Source organism: Propithecus coquereli, unplaced genomic scaffold, assembly GCF_000956105.1.
Source record: "Propithecus coquereli isolate 6110/MARCELLA unplaced genomic scaffold, Pcoq_1.0 Scaffold131, whole genome shotgun sequence".
NCBI classification, from domain to species: domain Eukaryota; kingdom Metazoa; phylum Chordata; class Mammalia; order Primates; family Indriidae; genus Propithecus; species Propithecus coquereli.
The window spans coordinates 2,835,481-2,859,866 of record NW_012137303.1 but is presented as its reverse complement, the minus strand read 5'-3'; the positions used below and the strand labels follow the sequence as shown (position 1 = coordinate 2,859,866).

The following is a 24,386-nucleotide window of genomic DNA, read 5'->3' as shown; positions in this document are numbered from 1 at the left end:
ATGACAGTTTATTTTCTAAAAACCCCCTACAGAATAAAACATAGACTTTTAAAATAACTTTTATTTTCCACAAGATTTTACTTTACTTTATTATAACTATGTGAATATTCTTCACTAATGAGCCGCATATAATTATATACTTTTGTCTTAAAAACTTTAATTTTCCTTGTAGTTAATAAATTTATTGTTTGGTCACTTGCTTAGTTTTCTATCACCATTCCTTTCCAAATGTAATGATAAAACTATAAAACATTCCTCAGTAAGTCAAACTGATCAGTTATATTATGAAGAAATAATGATGCTGAATTAAAATAATAATGAAATGCTGAATTAAAAAGGACCTTAAAATTGGGAAACATTAAAGGAATGGTTAAGGCCAGGCATGGTGGCTCACGCCTGTAATCCTAGCACTCTGGGAGGCCGAGGCAGGAGGATCATTTGAGCTCAGGAGTTCGAGACCAGCCTGAGCAAGAACGAGACCTCATCTCTACTAAAAAATAGAAAGAAATTATCTGCACAACTAAAAATATATAGAAATAATTAGCTGGGCATGGTGCACATGCCTGTAGTCCCAGCTACTCGGGAGGCTGAGGCAGAAGGATTGCTTGAGCCCAGGAGTTTGAGGTTGCTGTGAGCTGTGATGATGCCATTGCCCTCTAGCCAGGGTGACAGAGCAAGACTCTGTCTCAAAAAAAAAAAAAAAACAGGAATGGTTAAGTAAAGATATTTAAGCAAATTTAAAAACTGATATTATTATCATTTAACTAAAAAATTGATATATTAATACCATAAAAGTAGAAAGGATGTAATCTCATAATAAAGATAATAAATTTATTTATATTTTTAATATAAATAAATTTATTAAGTGTATAAGGTTATAGCTAAAACATATGTAAATAATAAAATGAAACCCCAAATGTCCAGTATTAGGGTATGATTAAATATTAATGTATATCCCTACAATGTATTATCATAAAGTTGTTTAAATGATTTAACAGTAGAGCATTTAATGATATGAGACAATGTTCATGATACAGTATTACATGAAAAATACAGAGTATAAACAGAAAATTCAATATTATCTATAAGTGGGAAAAGTGTGGATTTCTATATCTAGCAAAATGGTAACATGGCAAAATCTTGAGACTGCTAAAGAAAACAGAATAAACATGCTTTCAAATATATAACTGTACTCACAAGAGAAAAAGGGATATCCCCCAAAGCCCAAACACAAAGAGGGAGCTAGAAAGCAGCGTGGAAAGCTGATGGTGAAGCTGCAGCAGCCAGAGATACTGCTGATTTGTACAAACTAGAGATGCGAGTTTAATGGATACACAGAGGACAGAAGTCAGAGCCTTGGGTCCCTTCAAGGTGAGGAGTTGGAACTACAGTGCCTCATAAAGCCAGGAACCTTTAAGAGGCAGAACTTCATGTGTGAAAGGATGGACTAGGGAAAAAAAATATCTAGCCTTGGGGCTCTATATGAAGAAAAATTTCTCCCTGGAGAATAGGCAAACACAGGTTTGCTTCACACACATCTGGGCTCAACTTTTCATTACTATTTTGGTCCAATAAACCCCAGGAGAAGAAATTAACTTAAAGTTGTCCTGAGTTGCCACAGGACCTAGCAGAGACAAATATAAATCCTTTCTGGAAGAATTCTCCCCAAACCCAGAGAAAACCCAGACAAACCTGAACTTATAATTGAAAATTACAAGACACATAGGCACCATGAAGAAAGGCAAAAGAAAGACAAGAAAGAGTATTAGGTCCCAAAGATTTCAGATGATGAAATTCTAGCATACAAATATAAAACGAGATGCTTTAATGTTAAAGCAATAAGAAAAGTAGTGAAGCACAAGATTTTTACAAAAAAAAAAAAAAAAATCCTGGCCAACCAAGCAAAACTTCTAAAAATAAAAAGATATAACTTTTGCTATTAATATTAATAGCTCAATGGATGGGATTAATAGCATATTGGACACTGCTGAATAGAGAATTGGTGAACTTAGAAGGTCACATTTGAGAAAAGACTTAGAAGAGATGAGGAAGTGAATTATGTGGGCAGTTGAGAGAAAAAAGTTCCAGGCAGAGGGAATAAGAAACACAAGGGTTTGAGGAAGGAATATGCCTGTGTATGCCAGGAACAGCAAGAAGGTCAGCATGGCTGGATAAGGGAAAGCACTAGAAAGTAAGGTTAGGGAGGCAATAGGAGGCCAGGCCATAGGTTAGTATAAGGGATCTTTGGCTTTCACCGTGAGATGGGAAGTGTTGCAGGATTAGTTAGCTCCCTTGAGCTTCTGTGTTGAAAACAGAGTGCAGGGGTCAAGGGCAGAGTAGAGAAACAAGTTAGCAGCTTATGCAATAATTCAGGTGAGAGGATGGTATCTTGTATCACACGGTAGCACTGAAGGAGACTGTCGATTTATTTTAAGGTAGAGCCTATAGGATGTGCTGATGGATAGATGTATGCTGTGAGATAAGAGATGACTCTGAGCAACTGGAAGAATGGGGCTGCCATTATCCAAAATGGAGCACAATGCAAGAGACATCTAAGTGGAGCTGCCGAGTATGCCACAGGATAAACACATCTAGAGTTTGGGGAGAGAGGGGTTAGAGATACAAACTGGGAGGCATCATGGTATATTTAGTATTCAAAGCCACAAGACTGATGAACACCAAGAGAGTAAGTGAAAATGGAAAATGAACAAGAAGAGAGGGAAGAGCTGCTTGAAGGACAAACTTGAGTAGAAAGGACAGGAAGTGCGTGAGAGGTGGGACTGGCCTATCTTCAAAATATCCCATGAACATTTCTCACCTGGTCACATGGATCTGCAGAAAGGCCTTAAAGTGCAAGAGGAAAAACTTGAAATAAAATAATGCCTTCTGATCTTGAATGCCACATTTTGCTGGCAGCAGGGGTGCAAATCACACGGTAGCAATTCCCTGGCTGCTTCAGCCAGAGCAAACCAAATATAGCTCCGGCCTGACTAAAAAGTACCAACTGATGGCTGTTAATTTTAACAGTGCCAGATTAATTGGCTTAAAATCCTGTTCCATATTTCTTTGGTCAATAATATACCATTGGAAAAAAAGTTAGCAATTTATTTTCAATATATTTTGCCAACTTTGGTAAGGAGTAGGGGAGCCAAGCTTCTTGAACTCGATATTCAGACAAGCAAAAATATGCAAAACTACTGAAAGGGCAGATTCACAAAAGTAACAGGAAAATATCTAATCCTACGATTTCCCCACTGACAGCTACAGATCAACCTTATGAGCTCTCTCGATAACAGGCACCTCATGGGGAGTTCTGTTTTTCAGTTGTTTTTCACAACATCTGAAAAAGAGCCAAACATACGAAAGGAAATGTAAATCTTTCTCTTTTAAAACTGCTTTTGAGAATCTGCTTTTTACAGCCCTGAGGAGTTCCTGAGTGTAGAACAGGGATACAAACTCCAAGCCTCAGTTTCCTGCCCAAAACCATATCTCAGGGGTGAGACCACATCCCCAGCTATAAGCCTGACTACATTTCAGGGGTAACAAGTCTCCAAGGGAAGAGAAAACAAGAAAAACCAACCTGAGGTCTTGCAGCTGCCTCGTCCTACTAATTACTGTACAGCCGCTTCTGTTATCAACTAACAACAATCACTATTTTTGTTTCCTTTCTCTTTGTCCCCATAAAATCAGCAAGCCACTTGGCCTCAGTGTGGGCATCTCCCTTCTCTTTTAGGCACCTTGCCACACAACTACTCTCTCTTTTTTTCCCATTTCTCTCACCCACTCTCTCACGCTTTCTCTCTCTCTTCTCTCTCCTTCTAAGAAGATAAATTAAACTTTATACTTTTATATCCCAATCTCTGTGTGAGAAATTTTTCTCTATCTGTGCCATGAGCCCCTAGGGAGTTTTCCACCCTTACAGAAACCGAGTCAAAGAAATTAAGTCTCTTACTCAAACAGATAAAAATTAGCTGAGTCAGAATTCAAAGCCAGGCAATCTGGCTCTAAAACACCTGTTCCACATGGCTGAAGGTAAGTTAAAGATCTGAAAGATGGAGTTGAGGGAATTCCCCTAGCGTGCACCCCACCCCAACACACACACATAGACACGTACACATACAAAGTGAAAGAAAATATGGGACAATGTTATTATACCATCCTTATTAGTTTCCTAGGGCTGCCATAAAAAAGTACAACAAACTGAGTGACTTAAAACAACAGAGAATTATTCTCTCCCAGTTCTGGAGGCTGGAAGTTGGAAATCAAAGCATCAGCAGGGCTATGTCCCTTTGTGACTCTGGGTTGAATCCCTCTAGGCCCCTTCCTAGCTTCTGGTGGAGGCCAGCAATCCTTGGCACTCCTTGACTTGCAGCTACAACATTCCAATCTCTCCCTCTGTTGTCACATGGAGTTCTCCTTGAGTGCCTTGGGGTCCAAATTTCCCTCTTCTTATACGGACACCAGTCATATCGGATAAAGGGCCCTCTAATAACCCTGTCTTAGCTTGATAACAATGCAAAGACCCAATTTTCAAATAAGGTCACATTCACAGGCACCAGGGGTGAGAACTTGAACATATCTTTTAGGGGACATAATGTGCAACTCATAATAACATTGTACTTCTTAAAAAAAGGACTTTCTGGCCAGGTGTGGTGGCTCGCGCCTGTAATTCTAGCATACTGGGAGGCTGAGGTGGAAGGATCACTTGAGGTCAGGAGTTTGAGACCAGCCTGAGCAAGAGTGAGACCCTGTCTCTACCAAAAGCAAAAAAAATTAGCCTCTACTAAAAATAGAAAATATTAGCCAGGCATAGTGGCACATTCCTGTAGTCCCAGCTACTTGGGAGGTTGAGGCAGGAGGATTGCTTGAGCCCAGGAGTTTGAGGTTGCAGTAAGCTGTGATGACATCACTCACTCTACCCAGAGGGACAGAGTAAGACTCTGTCTCAAAAAAAAAAAAAAAAAAAAGAAGGACTTTCTGAAATTTGCTCATTACTGACTCTGTGGAGTACCTAGAACAGAGAGCATTTTCTAATTTTAGGGTGAAAAAAGATATCTACCCCATATTGAGAAGAAAGAATAACTCAGGCCTTTAGATCCTGGGGCTTTTCTTTCATCTCTGCCCAAAGGAAGCTAGCCAATGACAGAACCAATGACAAAGAACTCAAAATATGTGAAACACCCATTCCAGAATATGGTGCTTTGTAGCCAGAAGTTACAGATGTTGAATGGTGAGGCTTAATCCATGGCTGCTACTGGTTTTTGAAATAAAAAACCAAAATGAGTTATGAAACAAATCTTCTGACTGAATCATTGCTGTCCCTTTGGCTACTACATTATATCTGAGCTAAAATTGCTAATCAAGGAGATAAGTATGATTTTTTAAATTATATATTATAAAACCCTGGAGAGGTACACCCCAGAAGAAACATCTTTTATTAGACGCATCTATCTCCCTGGGCTCTAGCTCACTGCCTGGATGGAGGCTGAGTGAATGAAATAAATCCATCTTTAAATAGCATGACAAAAACTTATGCTAAAAAATTACAATCAAATCATGCTAACAAATGATTATTTTCTTCTTTTAGGTTCTCCTTCGGTTTATTCAATATGTATACAGATACGTTAGCAAAGCTATCATCTTAGAGTAACAATTCTTATTTTCATTTAATATGTTTTTATCGCAAATATTATCCTTCGTTGTTACATTCTTCATAATTTTTTTTTGTTATTTTGCAACATTCCATTAAAGTGATTACTTCAGTTTACTTCACTACTTCTTATTGCTAGACAATGAGGGTGTTTCTGTTCTTTGGTTTTTATAAATAACACTGGAGTGAAATGTTTTTGCAGGCTCAGACAAGGGCAAGTTGCAGCTTTCCTATCTGTGGAAGTGAAATCAGCCCAAAGGGGGCTTATTTCATAGATTCAAATGGATCATCTGCACAGCATTGTCCCATAGACTATTAAGAACAGACTGTATTTATAGTTTGTCCCATTTGTGGTTTACTGAGTGAGGAAAAACGTTGGCAAACCCCTGCTTTTCCATAAACTCAAACAAGACAGAGCAGTATTCCTATTTCAGCTTAGCCCCTGGGAGAACCAGGGATCTTCTCTTCTTTTTATTAGTCCTCTTGCCTTGCTTTATCAGCCACTACTTTGACAAAAACGATCTTTGCCAAGGCAGCCGTCCACCTCAGTGGTGAACACAGCTGTGGGTGTACTGTCTGAGCACCTCGGACTCCAGGAGTCAGAGAAACAGTGCTATTAATAGAAAGGAACGTGGTGATTTCTCACTCAGTGCAGGGAGGGGGGTCCACCAGATAAAGCAGATAGGAGAACAATTCAAAAGCAAATAGACAACATGCAGTTGGGAGGAAGAAACAGTAACAGACAAATAAGCACCAGTTGCCATAGTAAATATTTTACCATCTTTTCCAAACTGTCTCAGATTAAGGCACTGTCTCACAGCCCTTCTATTATAAAAGTACACCACAATTTTCTGCTCCTGGAGACACTGTTCCTACATTCAGAGGAAAAACTGTAGAAGGTGAAAGCTTGAGTGTACATCATGGGCTTTAAATAGTCTCCCCTAATTATGGGAACAGCTTAGCTTTCCATCGACTCAGCACTTTTATTTCTTTCTAAATTCAATTCGTATCTAATGGGGTCACCACTGCTATCAAGTAGGTGCTTTGCCCTGGGCTATAATAACTAAATTATCACCCTTAGAAAACATGCCCAAGGGAAGGCCAGCAAGAGTACGGACACCCGAGCCAACAACTGCAGCCCAACCAGGCTCTGCCCTATCTGTTTTGTGTGTTAATTAAGGTGAATCTGCTTTGTGCCAAATTCTGGAGGCAGTTTCGAAAACAGGCAAACTGTTCCTAGATTGTTCAATCTTTCAATTCTATTTATCAGCAGACCTCCTCACGATCAGCCAGTTAAAAAGTTTTCCTTTAGAATTGGACTTTCTGGCATTAAGTAAATAACTGTTCACTTTTTCCTTCTGAAGGAAAAAGAGAAAAATGGAAAAGAGGTAGAACATTGTCAATTAATAATCCATCCTATTAATAACAAGGAAATAAATGGCTTGTAATATTCATCATCACCAATATCAATATAATAGCCATTTATAATAGTCCTTTGTATTCACAAGGCAGTTTCATATACATCATATTATTTGAGCATCCCAGTAACACTCTGAGACAGGTAAGACAGATATTATCTCCAACACGAATACAGAATATTCTGGTTGAATTGGTTGAAGCTCTGTGGCTCACCAATCACAAGTTTCCAGTTTCTCCAAAATAATCTTCTAAACTTCAATGGGTACAGAATACAAAAGATGAAATGAGTCAAGGTTGGTTTTTCCTGGTCTTTCTCACCTTCAGCACTTTCCCTTGCCAAAGCAGTTGATAAATTATTTATGAGCCACACTCCTTCACTCCTTACCTGCCTGAGCCTCAGGAGTCATACTGGAAAGAAAGCAGTTCGGAAAGTACCGGTAGAGGAGATTTAGACCAGCTTCTCCTGCACCTACAAAGGCTCTCAAGCTGCAAAACCCTCACCAACAAATGAAGGAGAGAAGGTGAAAGAATCTAGACAACACTTGGCTGGATGCCAAGCCAAGACTGTAAGAACTTGGCAGTTTTTCACTACTATTATTCTATGCTCTAACTTTCTCCACTGAAAATTGACAAAGCAAAATAAATTCTAGCAAACTTGAGCCAATCAACACAGAAGATTACTGAGAAATTTACTGGCAACAGTGATAATGCTTTACAATTACAGTATAAAATGACTCCCTATTAGGAGATCAAGCAGAATTAAGGGAAACATGATCCAGCACTGGTTTTGCACCCAGGAAGGGCATTTGTGTGGAACGGGGAGTAAGCAGATTCTCTGGGGCTCCAAAGGGAGGCCCAGGGACCTACTGGGGGAAAACACAGGCAGAGAAAAAGTTCCAAACCCTCCTTTTTCAACTTTCTAAGAATCAGATAATTAGAGAGATGGTGGAAAGAGTGGTACCACAAGATATTTCCTTATCCTTAAAACCATCAAGATGATAAAAGAAATATCAGCATTGTGGTTAATATAACCAGACTGGTGAAAAATTAGCAAAGTTCTCAGAAGCAAGAGCATCTCTGTATACACAGACCAATACACAAGTAGAAACTATGCTAATCGGAGAGATCCCATTCCCAGGCATGACCAAAAGCATTCCCAATATGCAAGGTAACTTATGGTGCGACCGAGAATTTCTTTTTAAATACGATCATAAAACTGTTCTGGGAGAGATAATGGAAGATATGACTAAATGGAAAGTAAAACCTTGCTTAACCTGGAGGGACAATAATTTTTTTTTTTTTTTTTTTTGAGACAGACTCTTGCTCTGTTGCCTGGGCTAGAGTGCCGTGGCATCAGCCTAGCTCACAGCAACTTCAAACTCCTGGGCTCAAGCAATCCTCCTGCCTCAGCCTCCTCAGTGGCTGGGACTATAGGCATGCACCACCACATCTGGCTAATTTTTTCTATTTTTAGTAGAGACAGGGTCTTGCTCTTGCTCAGGCTGGTCTTGAGCTCCTGAGCTCAAGCGATCCTCCCACCTTGGCCTCCCAGAGTACTAGGATTACAGGCGTGAGTCACTATGTCCGACATGGAGAAACAATAAATATTAAAGATAATATGTTGAGTTAACAGAAAAACAAAGAATGAATTAAAACTCAACAAAATGCTTTAAAGTACTTAATAAAATTAATTTGAAAATATAAACGGGCAAAAATATGGAAGGATATTTGGGAAATGAGAAGAAAAGTCGATGATAGATTCTACTACTCATTATAAAACAAAAAAATCTTCTAAAATGTAAAAACCAAAATGACTTTTTATTAGGGCTTACTCTGTAACAAACTAGAAGTAACAAAAACAATAGGATGAGAATTACTGCTTAATAAATGCTGTCAGGACAACCATCTATTACCAAATAGGAAGAAAACTTACTTGAATGTTCAAAAGACAAGCAAAATAATTAATGTGAACAGTTAAAAAAAAAAAGGAGAAGAAGGGAAATACATTGTTAGTTTTAAATGCAGAGACAAAATTAATTTGTCTTATTTAAGAAATTACACATTATCAAAGACAAGGCAGAGGAACACAAAAATAGTCAAGTTCCACAGAGTTCTCCAAAAAGCATTTATTTAACACCTATTATGAATGAACTCGGAGCTATATGTTAGTAATACAAAGATGAATAAAACAGGTCTGGTGGGGACTTCTACCAGCCTGGCAGACTCTTTCCAACAAACAGGTGGCCATGCAGGAAAAAATTTTTTTAAGCAAATCTACATGTTAAAAATAAAACATAGTCCCTGCTCTATCGAAGCTTACACTATACAGTAATGGGATAAGTGATATAATGGAGGCTTGCCAAGCAAGCAAGAAATGCCATCAAGGAAAGAGGGATAAAGGGATTAGGGAACCTTCAGAAATGTGCATTCTAGGCTGTAGGAATTGACTGCACAAAAAAGGCATGCGATCTTGCAAGGGATGACATTTTGAGTGTGGTTCCATACGGATGGAATGTAGATATGTGTGGGTTATGATGAGATTAGAGGATGAAAAGGTAGAGTAAGAAGAAATATTAAAGAACTCTATAGGTCACATTAAGAAAGCTGCAACTTCATTTAGTAGGTCTTGGGGAGACGTCAAAGATATTTTTTAAAAAATTTTACTGTAGTAAAATATACATTACATTTGCCAATTTTAAATGTGCAGTTCAGTGGCAACCTTCATCTCTATCTATCTCCAGAACTTTTTCATCATCTCAAACTGAAACTCTATACCCATTAAATAATAATACCTTGTTCCCCTCTGCCCCCAGTTCCTAAAACCCACTTTTTACTTTCTGTCTCTGTGAATTTGACTATTCTAAATGTATCACGTAAATAGAATCACACAATATTATTCTTTTGTGTCTGGCTTATTAATATCTTCAAGTTTCATCCATGTTGTAGCATGTATAAAAATTTCCTTCTCTTTGAAGGCTGAATAATATTCCATTGTGTACATATGCCACATTTTGTTAATCCATACATCCCTGATGGACATGACATTAAAGATTTACATGCAGGAGAGTGACAGGTTCATTAATCTGCTTTCTAAAGGTAATCCCAGATTTAAAGGATAGCACTCATGAACTAAAAGATGAACTTGTTTCAAGAAAGTGAAAACGGTCAAATGGGTGGAAAAAGTCTAGTAAAATGAGGTCAGAAGAAGTTTCTCCAGATTTAGGAAGAATGGCTGCAACATAGCAGTGGACAGGAAAGTCTGATGGAAGGAGATGAAGACTAGTCAGCCTGTAGCATACTCACGGAAACACATTATGTGTATGGGGAGAAGGACTTTCCCATGTTACGATAAAATGTTGAGCATTTGGCACCTAGAATTTGGATATTTAGTAGTAACTTTATGACAAGAAAGTTGAAAATATTGAATTAACAAAACATTTTAGCCTCTTGATAAGTACAAATAAGTACTGACATAGTAAAGATTCGGTTTTATTGAAAATAAGATCTCTTAAAGGGTTATTTTGAAAAAATTTTTACAGCAACTATGTTGTATTGACCACAAGACAGCACAGCTACACATCCTATACTTCATCTTAATGACGACAGCAAAAGATGGTAAGGTATGCTGGTAGAGTCACAATCCTAGAAAAATAGGCTTGTTATCCCAGGAAGGAGTAGCCTGTACTTTCTCACTACCACATGAAAAAACATACTATGTACTATGCACTGTAATGCTTGTGAGCGGCAACAATGGAGTTAATTCACCCTCAATACTTATAATTCTGATATTTTATAGCACAGAATGACTCCAACTTTGAAAATTTATTTTGAGGCCTGAGTTATCCTCTTATTGAAGCAACATTGCTTAAATTAAATATTTACTAGATTCCCTTGTTTTTCTGAACTTAAAGAAAAGAATGGCTACTGAGTTGGCAGGCAACATAATTCTTATTTAGAATTATTATCTAAATTTATTTATTTATTATAAATTTATTATCTAAATTTATTTATTTATTATCTAAATATTACATAGAAGAGAACAGAACTAAAACTCCAACACCATACCTTTACCTATTTGTGTGTCATTTCTTTAAGAATCCTTACTTTGAAACTCAAACATCTGTTAATAGACTGCAAAATGATGAGAAAACAGATGTTATCTTAGTTCAACCATTTTTACTGCTTAATAAAAATAAATGAGAAAATATTTTCTCATTGTTTAATTCACATGAATAATATCTAAAAATATAGATCTTAAAAAATAAATAGGGCCAGGCCCAGTGTCTCACACCTGTAATCACGGTGCTTTAGGAGGCCAACACGGGAGGATCACTTGAGGCCAGGGGTTCGAGGCTACAGTGAGCTATGATTGTGTCACTGCACTCCAGCCTGGGCAACAAAGCAAGACTCTGCCTCTAAAAAAAAAATTTAAAATAAATAAAAACAGAACAATAACTTACCAATTATTCTAGGCCTACTAAAGTAAAGCTCCTTCCTCAGGGTATTAAATAAATTACCTAAATATTAAATTGACATGACTTTATACTTATGATTATTATATTTGTTATTGTCGTTATAAAAATATTGCAAGGAAAAATTTATGTGTTTTTTTTTTTGTTTTTTTTTTTTTAATTTTGAGACGCGGTTTTGCTCTGTTGCCTGGGCTAGAGTGCAGTAATGTCATTATAGCTCAATGCAACTTCAAACTCCTGGGCTCAAGCAATCCTCCTGCCTCAGCCTCCCCAGTACCTGGGACTACAGGTACATGCCACCATGCCCAGCTGTTAATAATTTTTCTATCTTTTGTAGAGACATTCCCTTGTTCAGGCTGGTCTCGAACTCCCAGGCTTAAGCAATCCTCCCACCTTGGCCTCCCAAAGTGCTAGGATTACAGGCATGAGCCACCACATCCAGCCAGGAAAAATTTATTCATTTTATAATGATTTGACATCATAAATCAGAACAAGCTATGGTCCCAGCAAAATAATTCTATATTTTGAATGCCAAATTATTTTGAAGGTATGGAAAATATTTCCTGAAAACTTATCTCAAAAATAATAACTAACTTTTATTGAGATGTTACTGTATGCCAGGCAATGAGCAAAGAGCTCTTATATTTATTACTTTAATTCTTATAGGAATTCTATTAAGTAGGTCCTATTCTTATCTTTATTTTACAGATGAGGAAACTGAGGCTTAGAGGGTTAGGGAATTTGCTAAATATGGCGCAGCTACTAAGTGACAGAGTCACCACCAAACCCAGGCCATCTGACCTGGCAACTTACAGCACTGCCCCAGAAACAGCATGCCTCATTCTACATGTAGCAGGTCCTCAAATAACTTCAATTCATTACAGTTGGTGAGAAAAAAAATCGATTCCCAACAAGAGCCACTGTCTGTGTGGAGTTTGCATGTTCTCCCCATGTCTGCATAGGTTTTCTCCAGGCACTCAGGTTTCCTCCCACATTCCAAAGCTATGCCCTTTGGGTTCACTACTGTTGTTTACGTGGTCCCAGTGTGAGTGAGTGCGGGTGTGTGAGTGCATAAAATTGGTTTCATTATGTGTCATTTTTACTTAAAGTCACAGTTTCCAACAACCTATGGATAACATTACGTAAGGATTTACTGTATTTATTGAAAGAATGCTTGTTGTTGGTTTGTCTAGGAAAAAAAATAAGTCAACAAAATTTAACAGTAAATCTATTCTTCTATGTTATTAAATTACGAAAGCTCTCTTTCGACTATTTTTGTTTGTTTCTTTATCACTCCTAGGAAAGTACTATTTTTAATTCATAAACATTTGGGCTGAATTATTGTCATTAATCTGAAAGGAAATTAAGTTCCTGCCTTGGTATTTTACATGACAAAGGTGTGATAAGTCTATCACCTGCGGTTCTAAAAGTCCTCATATAATACGTTTATATTTCTCTTTCTCAAATCACAGAGTAATTCAGCTTTCTCTATGACTCTTAAGTCTATAACTGAATTGATATCTCCAGTTTTCCTCATCGGTATTAAAAACATAAAATAATAAGCACAAAATACAATTTTACGTTTGGCATAACTTCAGCAGTCTCTGTGATTGTGGTCTGCTTATAATAGAAACAAACTAAAGCATTTGGACACTGAACATGTATTTTAGGAATAAAGAAATAAACACTAAATTCACTTCAAAAATTCTTGTGCTTTTTGGGGGGGTTGTCTACAATTTATTTTTTCTATTATTATCAAAAACATCATTCAACTTTTCAAGCACTGGAAAAAAAAATACCAACGTTTAACCCACAAACAAAAATGTTTGGATGAACAAACCAGCAATAAAAATGTACATGAGTATGTATATCATATTTTTCCTCTCTTTATATAATTATGAGAACAAATGATCTTAAGAATGATGACTCTCATGATTTCGGGTTTATTCTGCTTCCGATTAATTTGTGACATTCCTTGGAGGGAATTCAAAGGGAAGAAGAGAAAGCCTTTTAAAGGTTTTAAGCTCCAGATTACGGTAAGGAACAGAGACAAAATGCATTTAGCAAATGATAGCAAAGATCACATAAATAGTACTTAATGAAGTTTACAGAAAACGATTTTTCAGGTCTATGAAATGCAATTCGTGACGTTGAGGAAAAAACACCCAAATTTCCCCGACTCCACCCTACTAAGAAACAATCAGTGCAGGAATGGGGAAATGCCCTTTCCTAGGTGTTTAGAAGAATCTTAAGAAATCCACCTCCTGAATTCAGGGTGTCTTGATTCTATTTTTCTTCGGCATAACCTGCCTACTTGCTGCCCTCCCTTCCTTTCACTCGGCCAGTCGGGCTGGGAAGTAGATACCTGGGGTCACGGCTGGTGACACTGAAGCTCGCCCCAGTCGGTGCTTCTGGCCCGGGGCATCACTCGCCGTCCCGCTTGCTCCTCTTCGTCGTCATCGCCAGTCTGACACACACACACACTCACACCCTCGCGCGCGCAACTGCTGTCAAAGGTACCGCCCCACCAGAGCAAAACCCTCGCATCCTCCTCCCCTGGACACAGCCCCAGAGGAGCGACTCTGGACCAAACCCCAGGCAGGCTGAGGATACTACTGCGCTCTTACCTCCAGCAGCGACAGCGCCGGGCCAGCCAGGCCCGCGGCGGAAAGCACCAGTTCAGCAAGGCTGCACCCCGGGGGATCCCCGCCCACCGCAGCTTTTGCAGGCGCTGGGAAAGCGCGCGCCAGTGATTCAGCGCCTTTCCGCCGCCGCGGTTACCACGGCGACGCGCGCGCACGCGCACACGCACCCCCAGGGATGGGCGGGCGCCGGCTGCCGCCCCTGCCCAGCTCCCCGCTTGAGCTCTGTAGACCAGCACCGGGGGGACGGACTCCCACCCAACAGGGGACGAAGAGGACGGCTTTCGGGAAGCAGAGCGGCCATCATCTCCCACCTCCTTTTTTTAACCCAACGCTTCCCTGCCACCGTGGCCCCAACCGGTCTGGGGAATGAACGCTCCTTCCAATTAATTCCCCGGGCCAGGGTGCCTCAAGGAAGCCCTGAGCGCACTGAGTCAACGACCCTTCGTGAATGTGTCCCTCGAAGCAAAATCACCACAGCTACACAAGTACCACCAGCGGGAGTCTCTTTGGGCTCTGCTCCGTAACTATCTTTTCATTTTGAGCACGTGCTGCCTTCTGATTGAGGGCAGAAACCTATGCTGGGAGGGGCGCAGATCAACTCCAGGCTTTGCAGGATGACAGGGTGCCAAGTGTCTTGGGGAAGGTGATAATGTCAACCACAGAAAACTCGCGTGAAAGACTCAAGGCCGCATGTGGCCCTCCAGATCCCCCAGTGTGGCCTCTCCACAGAATCCAAACTTCACAGAACAAATCCCTTTATTAATTTGGATTCAGTCAAAAGGCCGCACTCAAGGATCCAGAAGGCCACATGTGGCCCCAAGGCCTCAGGCTCCTCATCCCCATATGAAGTAGAGTGCAGTGCTTAGGACTGAGTCACACAGACCTGATGAGTAAGTAAGTCTCTACTAGGAGACTCTCTAGCTATGGAGGAGCCTCAGATAAATTACATAATCCTAATAATCCTCAATTTCAATTATTATCTCCATTTTGTAATTGAAATTAAGGATTATAGGATCCTCAATAGGATGAGTGTGGGAATTAAATGAGATAATGCGCATCGAAAAGAGTAAAAACCTGTCCAAGACTGAAGGTGAAAATCAGCTCGGACTAAAAAAGAAAAAGGTAGTCCCACTAATAGGCTGGGAGGACAAAGAAAGACAAAGTCAAAAGCAAAGTTAACAGGAAATACTTCTTCTGAAGTCATGCAGCCCCTATAAAATGCCTTAACAACTCCCTCTCTGGATAACTACTGCTTTCTTACCACTGATGCCCCCTTCACTTTATTTTGTTCCATAACTGGGGATATCCAATTGCTAAACTCCTTTCACTTTATGATAACACCCAATCCCTAGTTAATCCCAGCTTCTCCCAATCTGCCTCTGAAACAGTAACCAACTGGAGCCAACCCCTGATTCCAAGATTCTCCTCAGAATCTTCTAACAAGAACCCAAACCTTACAAGAGACATTTCCTTTCTCTTCTCATATGGCATTCCACAGTACCTGTGGAGTGCCTGCTCTCAATGTCTCGAGTAGATAAATCCGATTTTGTCCCCAGTCGTCTTTGGCTGACTAGCTTTTTTAAATAAATGTATTTCTAGCGTTATCTATACACATCTATATAGATATACTTAGCCCAGAATGTTAAACTATTAACATCCTTTTAACTTAGAGGCATTAAAATGAATATCTATTTTCATTTATAATGTATATATCTAGTTGGTACTGTATGAAAATGTCTGCCTCCTTAGGACACAGATATGAGGCCACTACCTTTCACTTCTCTTCAGCATTCAATGGACATTCAATGAGCTCCTGCTATATGCCAGACACTACAATAGGTACTAAGGACAAAATTATATATCCTTTAGTACAATTTTCGACTTTGCTTTTGTTTATGCTGTTGGTTGAAACATTCACACAATAAAAGACAAAGAACTATCTTATTTTGAAGGTGGGAAAAACTGAGGTTTAGTAAGGTTAAAGCACATTCCACATCAGTGGCAAAAATGGTGCTTAGCATTTTGAAGGTGTTGCCTCATTGAAATATGAGATTCCAAGTTGGAATTTCCTCAAGGGAGGTAAGTGAAGGTACTACAAGGGAAAAACTTCAAAAGATTCAAAGTAAAAAACTCAAATTCATAGGTTCTTAATTCTTTCATTGTTTGAGAACTGTTGCTCATGAAAACAGACTAAAAGTGGTTTGGTTGGTCTTATGCACTTCACTTATAACTTGTTTTTTAGATTTTGTCATTATAAGCAATTTACAGGAAGGCATTCAAGTGGATGTTATAAGTTAAGGAAATGATACTTTCATGGTTTTAAAACAATTCAATAATCCTTTATTTAATTCATCACACTGAATTTTTTTATATTAATAGACTTTCACTCTTTTCTTTTTGTAATGTGATTCTTCTAACGATTTTTCCAAATAAATAAGCAATTTGTGCTAGAATGATCCTTTTCCCACAGCAATGAACTACTGCATTACCGCCATAATGCATGCTAAAATATTAACACCAATTCTCACTTTTTAATGATTAATATATAAAACTTTGCATTGTCACTAAAACGGGAATATTACATGTACATTCAATTTGTCTTTTATTAGATGTTTTAATTTTGGCATTCCTGATGAAAATAAAGTTCTGTTACTTTTACTTCTAATTATTCCCACTGGCTTTCTTTTTTTTATACTAAGGAAGCAAAAGTATTCTTGGTAATTCTTTGTGCAGTAAGAAGGAACATGGAAAGCTGTTTCCTTACACATGAAGAAGAAGTAGGAGCCAGAAACAGGGAAAAACTTTAATTCCATCATGGACACAAAAACACACTAAAACTATGAACAAGTAAAATTCTTTATTTAAAGTACAGTTCTCTTGAGGGAAAAATTCTTTTTCTTTAAAGCATACTTAAAAGTATTCTTTATTCACTTCCTATATTTCCATTTCACAAGTAACAAAACTAGAAGGCTATTTCTCTTTACACATTTATTTTTGTCTTAGCAAAAAAATCCCATGGTGCTATAAAACTGATTTCAATCATTATCAAGCCTAACTTTGCCTCTGTTGGTTAACACAACTACAAAAATGAATCAAATCATTTATACCTTACCAATTATGTACTGTTAGCTGACAAAAATAAAGTCTGACGTAGGATAGTTGTCATCTACGTAACTACAGATGATCATGCCTTTTTCATTTAAGATTATCTGAATTTATGAAATATAATTAAAAGATCCAGTCCCAAAGACTCAGTCATCTTTTTTCTTTTGAAGACTTATTTAGCCCAAAGACAATGTGGCCCCTGCTTGTAATCCAGCCAGCAGCTATAAACACTATTAAGAACTCTGACAGGCTTTGTGCCTTTTTCATTAAAAGACCTCACATTCTGAACACGGGTATGCTTTAGTTTAAATAAACATTAATCTTTAATCTTGAATTCTGAGGACACAATCACAAAATAAAATCATAGTTGTTTTTTTTTCTGTTACTATGATCCAGTACATTAATTCCTCCATCCATAGTAAACCTACCTTTCCAGAAAGTAGAAATTATATTTGCAAAAACCCAAAATAAAACTACCTTTAAAACTCGTATTTGAAAGCATTTCACAATATTACATCTAAGTTGCATAGGAGACCCCAGTGATCACTAGGAAATCTACCACAGTCCAGTTTTTCCAACCCAAGGAGGTCCAAACTTCGGGGAATAATGTGGCCCTCTTCTGCTGCTGCTCTGAAAAATATCCGATCAAAACGAAGCTTACAAGTAGCAGTTATTCCAAGGTTAGAGTTCATTTGTGTATCCCATGTATACTGGCAATGCTTAGGTTTGCCCAAAAACTCCCAGATATCCAAAATGTTGTTGGGTAAACCACCACATTTGGTAACCTGAAAAGGAAAAGAATGCTCTATAAGATTTACATCCCATTTTTTCAATTTGAAAAGATGTCTTTGCTATTATCATGTCTAAGTGCAACACTTCCAATCAGAATGTCAGAAGTTATTAATGTACAAATTCAAAATAACTAGATATATTATAAGAATTATGCTGCATGGTAATAAGTAGGTAATATAATAAGAAAGCGAGGGAGGCTTAGGATTTGCCTCTTCTCTTCTGCCATGGTTTCCTAACTTTGGGTGTCAGATAAAACTCAGAAAGCTCAATTCCCATGGCCTGTTACTGCTGTTAGTAGTTTGTAAAAAATGAATTCAAGTGAAAAAGGCAGCAAAACTAGTCTACAAATTTAGAGATGTAGCATTTATAAGATCCGGTAATGTCAATTACCCTCACAGTTTTATTTGAAATTTACTAACAATATTAATTCTTCCTTCTCCATTCACACTCCAGGATTAAAAGAAATTGTGTGTGTGATGAAATATATGAAACATAAAATTTATCTCTGTGGAAAGCAATATGGAGATACCTTAAAGAGATACAAGTAGAACTACCATTTGATCCAGCAATCCCATTACTGGGCATCTACCCAAAAGAACAAAAGTCGCTCTATGAAAAAGACACCTGCACTCGAATGTTCATAGCAGCACAATTCACAATTGCAAAGATGTGGAAACAACGGAAATGTCCATCAATACATGAGTGGATTAATAAACTGTAGTATTTGTATACCATGGAGTACTATTCAGCTTTAAGAAACAATGGTGATATAGCACCTCTTGTATACTCCTGGAAAGCGCTGGAACACATTTACTAAGCGAGGTATCCCAAGAATGGAAAAACAAGCACCACATGTACTCACCATCAAATTGGTATTAGTTGATCAACATTTAAGTGCACATATAGGAATAACATTTATTGGATGTTGGGCAGGGGGAGGGGGGAGGGGGAGGAGGGGACGGGCATATGCACAAACAATGAGTGCGATGCGCACCTCCGGGGGAATGAACACACTTGAAGCTCAGACTTGGGGGGAGGGAGGGCAAGGGCATCATACATAACCTAACCATCTGTGCCCCCATAATATGCTGAAATAAAAAAAAAAAATTTATCATTTTAACCAATTTTTAAGTGTACAGTGCTATGGCATTAAGTACATTCACATTGTTATGCAACCATCACCACCATCCACCTCCAGGAACTTTTCTTCTTCCCCAATTGAAACTCTGTGTCCATTAAACACTAATTTACCATTCCTTTATACCCCCAGTCCCTGGCAACCACCATTCTACTTTGCCTCTATGAATCTGACTAGCTTAGGAAATTCATGAAAGAGGAATCACATACTCTCCTTTTCTGATTAGCTTCATTCACTTAGCATATGTCTATAAGATTCATCCATGTTGTAACCTGTCAAAAGTCCCTTCCTTTTTAAGACTGAGTAATATTCCACTGTATGTATATACCACATTTTGTCTATTCAGCTGTCAATGACACTTCGGTTGCTTCCACCTTTTGGCTATTGTGAATAATACTGCTGTGGACACACATGGGTATACAAGTATTAGGTTATTAAGTACGAAATGTCTGATTCTGTTAGACAGTTGATATCTCTTGACATTTCACTTTGATACTTCTTGTTTTACATTTATTGTGAAGGTACATCTTCATTCTTTAAAACACACTGTTTGGCTTGTGATTACCTTTCAATTTTTTTTTTTTTTACAAGCAATTTTTGTGAAACCATGGAGAAGTCAAAAATGCATGTTATTTTCAAATATGAGTTCCGTCGTGGAACCAATGCAGTACAGACAGCTCAATATATTAACAAAGTGTTTGGGAAGGATGTGGCCTTTGAATGCATAGTAGTACACTGATGATTTGAGAAGTTCCCTTCTGGTGGTTTTTATCTTGAAAATGAGCCACATGGGCAACCTGAAACCAAGGTGGATGATGATGAACTGAAAGCTGTAGAAGTGAATCCATCTCAACCTACACATGAATTAGCAGCAAGATTTGACATTACTATTCCAATAATATTGGACCATTTGAAACAAATCACTAAGGTAAAGAAGCTGGATAGATGGGTTCTGCATAAATTAAATGAGTGCCAGAAGAGAAATCGTCTTGAAGCTTGCCTTTCTTTGCTATCACAACATAAAGGCTAACCATTTCTATCCCGTATCATTACGTGTAATGAAAAATGGATTCTTTTTGACAATCCCAAGTGTTCAGCACAATGGCTTGATAAAGATGAAGCCCTGAAACACAGTCCAAAACTGAATATTCATCAAAAAAAGCTTATGGTGTCTGTTTGGTGGTCCAGCGCTGGTATTATCCACTACAGCTTCATGAAACCTGGTCAATCGATTATCTACTCAACCAACAGGATGAAATGATGAGGATGCTTGCAATTAAGCAGCCGAGTTTGGTCAATGAGACAGGGCAATCCTCTTCCAAGACAATATTCGACCACATGTCACACAAATAAGGCTGCTCAAACTAGAGAGGCTGGACTTGGAAGCTCTCTGTCATCCACTATATTCACCAGACCTTGCACTAACTGACCACCACTTCTTGCAAGGAAAAATATTCAATTCTCAACAAGCTGTGGAAAATGCCTTTTGCTATTTCATTGCCACTCACTCTCCAGGCTTCTTTGCTGCTTGCATAAACAAGCTACTGTTAAGATGGCAAAACTGTGGTGATAGTTTTGGCACATACTCTGATTAACTGTACTGCCTCTTGTTTGAGATATAATAAACTACACTTTTGATTTGAAATTGGACATTTCATATTTAATGACCTAATACCTGTTCAAGTCCCCGCTTTCATTTCTTTGGGGTATGTACCTAGAAGTGAGATTGCTGGATCATACAGTAATTCTATGTGTAATTTTTTGAGGTCCTGAAAAATCTAAATGTGCCTCAACTAAACTAATGAGAAAGAGAAAGATTTTGTTTCAGACCTGGTGACCTGAACAGGTGGCCGGAAAAGGGAGTAAAAAAGGTTGATAAAAGCCGAAGAGAACAGAACAGAACAGAACAGAAAAGGAAACCTCAGAAAAGATTGCGGTGGCTCATGCCTATAATCCTATCACTCTGGGAGGCCAAGGCAGGAGGATCCCTTGAGATGAGGAGTTCAAGACCAGCCTGAGCAAGAGCCTTGGCTTCAAGTGACCCTCCCACCTCAGCCTCCCAATGTTAATGGATTACAGGTGTGAGCCACCATGCCCAGCCTGCCCACAAACATTGAACTGACTTTGTCACTCACTTCTTGATCTCTTAAATTTGTATCTCCCGCAAATATAACTGTAGCTGACTCTGGAGCCTCTTGCATTTTCTTTAAGACAATTTTTAACTGATTCATTCGTTCCTTAGCATGCCCTCTGGTGCTCTCCAAATGGGAAGTCATAAGGCAAAGTTCATTTCCTGACACACTCACCTGCAACAAGATAAAGAGTCATTAAAATTGCCCACTGAGCTGAACTTTGCTAACAAAATCAGCAGACTGTTCCATCAAATGGTATATTATTTACTAAACTGAAATTGTATAGCCAACATTATTCCCACCCCTCTGGGTCAAAAGAAGTATAAAGTGAAATCCTGCCCCAAAGAAAACTGCTTAGCAAGCACAACCTACCCCAGATGTCACCTCCACTGTGAGCCCTTCCCCAATGTCCCCAGGCCATCTGTGGCTCCCTCCTCTATACTCCAATAGCATGCTGGACAGACTGCTTTAAGGCCCCCTAGACTAAATTAAAAGCACAGTTATTTCCCTCCTACAAAGTTATAAGTCTTTTGTAAGTAGATATGATTCTTATTTACTGCTATATTACTAAGGGCCTGGCACATAAGTACTCAAAAATGTCAGTTAATAGAATGAATGAGAATCATTTACCATCTGCAGTTAAAACACCAATAATGTACTATGTGTCATCATGTATGTGCCTGTAGAATCAAGTCCAATTCATTCATACTCAGCATTCATGCTCTTCTATAATTTGGATCCTACCTACTTCTCAACCCCCTGTCAAACTACCCTCTTCATGTCCTCTGCACTCAACTGAATAGAATGTTCATTCATACGAGTACATATACACACACCTCTTCCAACCTGCAAAGGTTTACTCACAGTGATTTCTCCACCTAGGCTCCTCTTAATGTCTACATCTTGGGTACTTTTTAGGGCTCAATTCAAACACCACTTCCTTCATGAAACCCTCACTAAACAATCTGGTTAAAAGTCATCTCTCTTTTCTCTAAACTTCCATGGAACATCACTTACACTTCTCCTGTGGCATTTATGCCTTTCCTGTATTTTAGTTACTACGTATACACTCTCCCTTACTAATCTATAAACTGTATGAGAGCAAGATCTATTTGATTCATCTTTGTAAGTCTCATAGAGTACAACACAGTACACCATGTGTAGAGCAGAAAGCAAAAACATTACTTCAGGAAGTAAATGTGGAATGTTAGGAAACTCTCAAACATTCTTAGGAAAATATCTCATAGATTAAGAATTGTATTTTTACAAGTCTGTCCATATTTAAAATTTATGTAAAAACTAAACTTACAAAGTTCTTTAAGACTACTTAAAAGACTTGGTAAATAAGGAGCAAAGTTTTCCTTGAAAGCAATGATTTTAAAAAAGGACAACATGAAGAACTATTAAAAAAGTCTATTCTTTTTTTTTTTAAAAAGTCAACTTTCAAAAATTACTTACATTCACACATAAAAGGTTTCTCATCATGTTGGTACTTGGAAAAGGAATAACCTCTTGGTTTTTTAATTTCACTCTCGATTTCTTCAACATTATAGCTGTGAAATAGCCTTCTTCATGACCTTCAAATGTTTGTGGAAAAGAATTTAGGCTGAGAAGGTCAAGGGTATTTTCAGTTTACCACAAGTTCCTATACTGAAGATTTTTATAACAAACAGGTAACAACAGATCTAAATTAAGTAAACTATTATTTCTAAATAGTTCATGATGGCCAGGTCCATACATTTACCTGGCCCCTCCTAAATTTTAACTGGAAGCATGGAAGAAATATAAAAATAAAAATAAATGCACATACATGCCCAAAATAGTTAACACTGACAATATCAAATGAGAAAATTTGAGAAATTTCTGAAAGACACAGAGTAGATGAGACTTAAACTGAAGCAAATTGCTATCCATTTACTTTTCATACTAGAAGTGCAAGAAAAATTATAGTAAATGAATAAAAAATTCAGAAAGATATAAACCTGCAAGAAGAGGATGGGAACAGAGGGGTAGTGAATGAAAGTTTCCCACAGTTTTTCAGAAAGTAGAAAGCAGATGGAGAAGTAGCAACTGGTTTATCAAAATAGAGGGAAACCATGTGTGTGCCTGCAGCAGAGAAGCAGACAGGATGCAAGCAGATTTGTTCCACCAAAGCCCGGAAACTCTCAGTACTCGAACACAAAGGTATCACAAAAGGTAAGGTGCTGAGCTAGCAACAGGAGGGTCACTTTGAGGGGCCTAGATATGGGGTTACACATGTCCCAGATGCCTTCCCGACATCTCACAGCCAAGTGATCATCCACTATTAACAGAGATCAGAAGTTTATATACAAACTGAATTTTGGAGGCTCCCTACAGTCATCAGCCGCTGGGAGGAGCGTGTGTTAGAGGAGGGCTGATAGGAGAATGGGTTGAGGTATAGGACCGAAAATAGGGATTAAGTGAAAGTGCACCTACTCAGCTCCCTTCCAGCTTCCAGCAGGTAGGCAAAACAAGCACACCACCTGGAACCCCAACACCCAGAAGACAGAAAGCTAAAGAATTCTTTTTGAGGCCGGGCGTGGTGGCTCATGCCTGTAATCCTAGCACTCTGGGAGGTCAAGGCAGGAGGATTGCTTGAGCTCAGGAGTTCAAGACCAGCCTGAGCAAGAGCAAGACCCTGTCTTTAAAAAAAAAACAAAAAAAGAATTCTTTTTGAGAGAAACTCAATGGCCTCAGATTAAAGGCTTCTGTATACTGACACACTGATAATTGGAGGTCTCCCCTGGTGAACAAGCAGTTTGTTCCACAATCAATCCCTCACCCAGCTCTGGTAAGGTGCACTACTAGCCTTGCTCAGGGATACTAAGGTACAATCAACTTTTTAGTTAGCCTGGTGTTTAAATGTCAAGAGCCAAGAATCCCTACACATTTAAAAAACAGGTCTAAAATGACATGACAGACACTAATATGACATAACATAACCAAAAGAAACAAAAAGAAGGAAATGAAAACAATGCAGAGAAAGAAATTAAAACCTAAAACAAGGGCCGG

At 38.4% G+C, this 24,386-nt stretch overlaps 2 protein-coding genes across 4 annotated transcripts in view; both read right to left on the bottom strand.

Moving 5' to 3' along the window:
- The window catches only part of KIAA0319 (KIAA0319 ortholog), a 73,932-nt gene extending 59,901 nt beyond the window's left edge, over window positions 1-14,031 (bottom strand). Inside the window, exon 1 of one of the 3 annotated variants that reach the window (XM_012638651.1) lies at window positions 13,907-14,031. The gene's annotated coding sequence lies outside the window, so the exon portion shown is untranslated. Of the gene's footprint in view, window positions 1-13,802 lie in introns of all 3 variants that reach the window. The other 2 variants (XM_012638652.1, XM_012638650.1) reach the window with 2 other exon arrangements.
- Window positions 14,032-17,090: 3,059 nt separating this feature from the next.
- Window positions 17,091-24,386, bottom strand: part of TDP2 (tyrosyl-DNA phosphodiesterase 2) — a 16,988-nt gene continuing 9,692 nt past the window's right edge. Inside the window, exons 5-7 of the mRNA XM_012638649.1 lie at window positions 22,812-22,930; window positions 21,357-21,527; window positions 17,091-18,076 (exon numbers count right to left, since the gene is read on the bottom strand). Coding sequence (XP_012494103.1) covers window positions 17,795-18,076; window positions 21,357-21,527; window positions 22,812-22,930 — 572 coding nt within the window. The 3' untranslated portion in view covers window positions 17,091-17,794. The remainder of the gene's footprint in view (window positions 18,077-21,356; window positions 21,528-22,811; window positions 22,931-24,386) is intronic.